At 33.2% G+C, this 5,695-nt stretch overlaps 1 protein-coding gene across 1 annotated transcript; it reads right to left on the bottom strand.

Annotated features, from left to right (window-relative positions):
• On the bottom strand, nt 1-5,396 carry LOC100744499 (cytochrome P450 6k1). The gene is made up of 6 exons (XM_003491873.4): nt 5,267-5,396; nt 3,766-4,299; nt 3,195-3,566; nt 2,695-2,879; nt 2,293-2,581; nt 1-545 (listed from the first exon to the last, which is right to left on the bottom strand). The coding sequence occupies exons 2-6, from the start codon at nt 4,286-4,288 to the stop codon at nt 367-369; spliced, it is 1,548 nt and encodes a 515-aa protein (XP_003491921.1). The 5' UTR covers nt 4,289-4,299; nt 5,267-5,396; the 3' UTR covers nt 1-366.
• Nucleotides 5,397-5,695: the final 299 nt, after the last annotated feature.

Below are 5,695 nucleotides of genomic sequence, written 5' to 3' on the forward strand. Positions count from 1 at the left end.
AAAATAATTGAATTAATCAAATACGTATACGTGACAACGTAAGTGATAGAGAACTCTATTTCCTCTGCATGCAATATGCTTCCTTCCCATCACAATACAAAAAATCTACAGAAACAGGATTTCGGATTATTTAATATTATTTAATACTAAATCAGTTTCGTTATTTTCACATATTTGAAATCACAATTTTCAAGTATTTAAGATTACGATTTTAAATTATGTTTGACATCTAAATATTCATTTCTCCCGAGAATGAAATCGCTATGACATTCGTTGAGCTTCGCCAATAGTAAAATATATATAAATTATCACAAGCAAAGCAGAAGATTGGAATGCACAATGCGATTCATAAAGCTTTAACTTCGTTTAACCAGCAGCAGTGGTACTCTTTGTAATGTTGAGATATAATCCTCCTAAAGCTGTCGTGGTGAGTGCTTTAGGATCTAGAACCACCGGAGTTTTGGTTTTTTCACAAGGCGAAACTTCGTAGTCCTTCAATACTTGTATGACTCCAAGTTTGGATTGCATGAGTCCCAATCGCATACCTGAAACGAGGAGTGAAAGAGAGAAATTATTAAGAGTAAGATTAAAAGTGACAGCCAGCAGAATGTTCAAAGATGCAAGTTGGTACTCGTATCTTTCTTATAATGCCTGTAACACGAGTAGAAACATAGTAACAGTCATCTATTTGGGAGTGTGTGCCACAGTAGAATTCCATTTGTCTAATAATCATAAACTGTATCAATTTATCTGATCGCAGAATGTGGTAAACTGTATCCAATTATTATGTCTAGTGGATAATGCAGTATAATGTGTTATTAAATATTTATTCACGTTCAGTCAGTTCCTTCTCAAGTAGTCGTAAGCAAAGGAGATAAACTTCTCTTACATTGTATTCTCCCGTTTTCAAATTTTCTAGTCATCCTCTATAATTGCAACTCACCTCAGCATATAACCGGTGATGTTTAATTTTACCGTATGCACGTTCTCGAGTCAAAAGAGATTTGAAAGCAAAGAGGTGCAGATTCCTTAATAGATAGGTTCGTATATAATAATGCACCTTTTATAATTGTTTAATACATGTTTTCTATATGTACGTGCAAATTTTCTACATTATTTGTAAGAGAATGAATTTTTAATTAAGTATTAAGTATTTTTAATTAAGAACGAGTCTTTTTATATCGTGGTATCAAAACAGAAAGTTTTTTCTTTATTATCCCGAATTACGCACAAAAAAATTATCTAGTATATTCTCGCATGTCATCGAGTATACGTGTCTAAAGTAATTTCATCATCCATCTACTATCAAATATTACAAACCACGACCTTTCGCATAACTGAATAATTACAGACTGCAATATATCGGTATTATTCCCTTGCATAATGATAAAAAGTGTAGTAATAAAAGCAGTCATATTTTACGAATAAATTTTACAAGTCAACAGATAATTTTGTAATCAATTATAATTAAAGTACCTGACATTAGTAAGATTAAATCATTAAAATCATTAAAAAGTCAGGAATCTTAATTTGTATCAAAAATTATGGAAATATCCAATTACAAAGTTTTCCAACATATATGAATATATAACAAATAGATATTCACAAATTGCATTCATAGATATGATATTCGAAATTTAACATTCAATATGCTAATTTCCAACAAATGCATATGCAAAAATGTCTTCGGCGCAAAAACTTCTATCTTATCTGTGCAAAAATATCATATGCCAATAAGTATATTCTACATGATAAACAACTATTACACAAAAGAGATACATATGTGTACTAAAAAATATGCATAATTTAGATGTCAAATCCAGCCTTGTTTCCTAGAATATCATCTTTCATTCAATAGGCAATGAACCAACAAGTCATTCAAACATTCTAATGTTTGAAAGTGTAAAGATTGCACGTGCAAAGTGTACGTGTAAAGATCGTTCACAAGTGGAATGAAAGATATTTGTAACTATATAATTATCTACTGATAAAAGTCATAAAGTCACGTGACTACCGTAAAATGTGTAAATAATGTGTAAATAAGATCTCCACACATTGCGTTTACGTTTTTACGTATTACGCAAAAGAATAAATACCTTATCATTAATAATATGGGAACTGTTCAAAAAAACGAATGCTGATCACGACATTTATGTACCTATGTCCTAAATGTATAAGTTTCTACATATATATGTATTTCATTTCGATTCATTTAACACTATTTTCATACTTATGCCATCGATAGTTCTAACGTTAATGATATTGGAACATATTTTGAAAAATTTTACTAACCAATGCAGACGTGGGGCCCCTCACCAAAGGGAAAGTAGACGAAATTTGGCCTGGCATTTTTGGCTTCCTCGGTAAATCGGAGTGGATCGTATTTCTCCGGATTTGGAAAATACCGCGGATCGTAGTGCGAACCCATCATCGAAATGAATATTGGGGTACCTTTCTCTAGCACCAGATCGGAATTAGGCATTTTGTAATCGGCAAGAGTGACTCGATCCAAGAATGCTAGAGGTGGATATTTACGAAGAGTTTCCGAAATAACCATATCGAGATATGGTAACGTCATAACCTGTGAAAAAATGATATTTACCATTATGATTACAATTACGTTATAACATTCCTCACATGCTATTCATTTTTCTCTCACGTGTTTCTAAGTTAATATCTTTGTAGTTACCGTACCATATCGTATGTGATTTTGCCATCAGTTTTCGCCAGAGCATCGCGAATCTCTGCCCTAAGTGTCTTCTGTACATCTGGGTTCATTGCAAGTTCGTGCAGTGTGAAAGACATGGTACTAGAAGATGTTTCGAAACCACCAGTAAAAAATATGGCTGCTTGTGATACTAAATCGTCACCCTCGAATTCTGAAACATGCAAATTAATCATACGCAAAAATTCAACAAAACGATCTAATATATTTAGTACAATTGGTAATTAACTTGAAAGGAAATTAGCAAATATAGATATCTGGGCGTAATTCTCAATTTGTAACATGAATATAATTATAATTGGAAGAAGTAGTCGCGTTATTTTGCGTCTGTTTCACTTGGGGGTTCACGAAATAAGGATATGAATGAAATCATAATTCATAGAGCATGTTGTTCGAAATTTCTGATTTTTGATGATAAATAAATAATTTCATTAATAGAAATTAGTAAAATATTGCAGCAAATACATACTGTAATCCTTCAGACTTTCGTCGTTCCTGTATTTCTCCCTCATCTCGATCAGCAAATCGATGAGATCATTCCTCTTTTGACCCGAACTGATTCGCTGTTCAATCACATCCCAGAAAAGAGATCGGAGGAAGTTAGTCGCTTTTTTTCCAAAGAACTTCGGTTTAAGGTACTTGACTAATCCAGGAAAAAAGAATATAGTAAGGAATTCCATGTTACGATAGAAATCATAATCGAAGATCTTCCTGCCATATTCACGAAACGGTGCTTTTGGATTCTCCAACGAATCTACTTTTAAGCCAAACGCAGTGCTACCGATCATATCGGTGGTAAAATTCGCGCAAATATCCTTGAACTCGATTACTTTTCCTTCGCCTGAAACAGATATCAGATTTCTTATCGTGTGTCTGGCGCTGTTGTGTTTTTAATCAAGACGCAATAATTGTAAAATTTGAAGTCCATCGCACCATAGAGCATTGACTTTTAATTTTGTTAAATATTTCTAATAAACAAGAATTATTGTTTTAAAAATATATATCGAACTAACAACAGTTTCTCATGAAATGCGGCTTACCCTCCAAATGCAACGAATCGAGATGCTTTCCAAGATCGTCAGCGACTACCGACATTAACTCGAACATTTTCTTCAACTTGCCCGAGGTAAAAATCGGTGTTAATTTTGTTCTGAGAGATTTCCATTCTGGATTTTTCATCATGAACACATTTGCATATCCAAGACGATCATTTTTCTCATCTGCAGTCGCGTATCTATCAGCGAAATAGTTGAAGTCCCTCACTAGGACGTGCTTCACGAGTTCTGGATCGCGAACTAAGAGGTAAGGTTTGTCGAAGATGTAGAATCCCAAGAAAGGTAAACCTTCGCCGTAATTGTATAGGTCCCTGACAAATTCTGAGGCTGATGTTCTTGACAGAATACAGTCCATGAAGTTGCCTACGAAGGGCGTGGGTGCAAGCTCTTTCACGCCTCGTTTCGACCAGTAGTTGAATTTCCGAGTCACGAACAGATAAGCGCAAACCATTAGGGACGATAGGATGAGGATGCCATCCAGTCCCCAGTATGGCGTTAACAAAGCCATTTTCTATGAATCTGACAGATAAAAGACATGTTGTTAGTGTCAAAAAATAATACTCATAAAAAAATAATACTCATAAAAAAAATACTAATAAGTATTTATTAATCGTTCATGAACTACAGATTTTCATGCATGCATTCATGGGAAGTTGAAAAGCATGAAAGTGTATAAAATGCACAGAGTATATAAATATCTCAAGTATAGCACTCGCTGTAATATTCTATTTAATATGTGCGAAAGAAATCTTTGTTTACGTTTAATTTCGTTCTTACAATTGTATAGTGTTATCTGCAGGTCTGTTAGTATATGATTAATCTAATATGTTGTTAGTCTCTGGTTTAATAAGATCATTGATGGAAATCCTTTTGAAATCTTCCGCTCTTTTATTTAGGAATTTTGAAAATTATTGGAGTTACGACAAAATTTATTTTATCAACTATTAATGTATTATGGTCACGTTTTTTCTGATGTTTTTATCAAAGAGACATAATACACTGGTATAATCCTGCTATTTCCCTGAACGCAATTATCTATTTATTCGATCAGTTAATAACTTCTTGGGATGTTGAATAAACGCAGCGTTAGAAAAGACATAATTTATTCAAATGGAGGCATATTTACAAGGTAAATGTAAATTATTTTTTCAAAAAGAATCATTTCAGTGTAAGTCTAATGATTGATCTCTATGATCGTTCGGATTTGATGCAATCTGCTTTCTTTTCCACGTATATGCCTATTACTAAATAATCAAATTTCAGTGTAATTAAGAAAATATTGTTCGATTAAACTGAGTAAATTATTCAGGAAAGAAAGGAAAAGGTAAGAAATTACAGTATACATAACATCATGAATCAGAGTTGCGTTACATTTGAATTTAATTTACAAAAAAAAAAAGAACGAAAATTGTCAGTAAATAATAGAAAATTAGAACAAATAGTTTAATTCTGCCGTATATTTTACAGTGAAGTATACAGTACGTACCACTCTCAAACGAATACTTCAATTATCACAAGCACTATAATGTAATAGTAGGTATCCAATTCACATTGCCGCGAAAGGAGAAAATCTGTCCGCAGTTTGCAATCTATGTTGATAAAATGATCTTTGTATAGTCGGCTGTCACAGTATATATGCAAAATCTGCATGCTCCCCTTCCTAAGAAATTTATTGTTGAATCATCTATTGCTGACATAATGCAATTAACAAACACTTTAGTTTCCGTAGTAAGATCTTTAGATAAAAGTAAGAACTTTAATAGCTGAGCGGAAAGGTCGAGCCGAGAGCTTGTAAACGGATTGAAATATTCTGCGTGATTGTAAATCTGTCAAAACACTACGAGACCCCACGACATTTTTCTTCGCGAATCTTCAAACAATGGCTGTTTGGCCTTATTATACTAGTACATATAAA

Source organism: Bombus impatiens, unplaced genomic scaffold (genome assembly GCF_000188095.3).
Source record: "Bombus impatiens unplaced genomic scaffold, BIMP_2.2 scf_0640, whole genome shotgun sequence".
In the NCBI taxonomy this organism is placed as follows: Eukaryota; Metazoa; Arthropoda; class Insecta; order Hymenoptera; family Apidae; genus Bombus; species Bombus impatiens.

Coding starts and splice junctions, on each gene's coding strand:
- LOC100744499 (XM_003491873.4), bottom strand. CDS start 4,288: ATGGCTTTGTTAACGCCATACTGGGGACTGGATGGCATCCTCATCCTA. Junction 3,567..3,765: donor CGATTCGTTGCATTTGGAGG/GTAAGCCGCATT, acceptor TATCTGTTTCAG/GCGAAGGAAAAGTAATCGAG. Junction 2,880..3,194: donor CGAAAGTCTGAAGGATTACA/GTATGTATTTGC, acceptor TGCATGTTTCAG/AATTCGAGGGTGACGATTTA.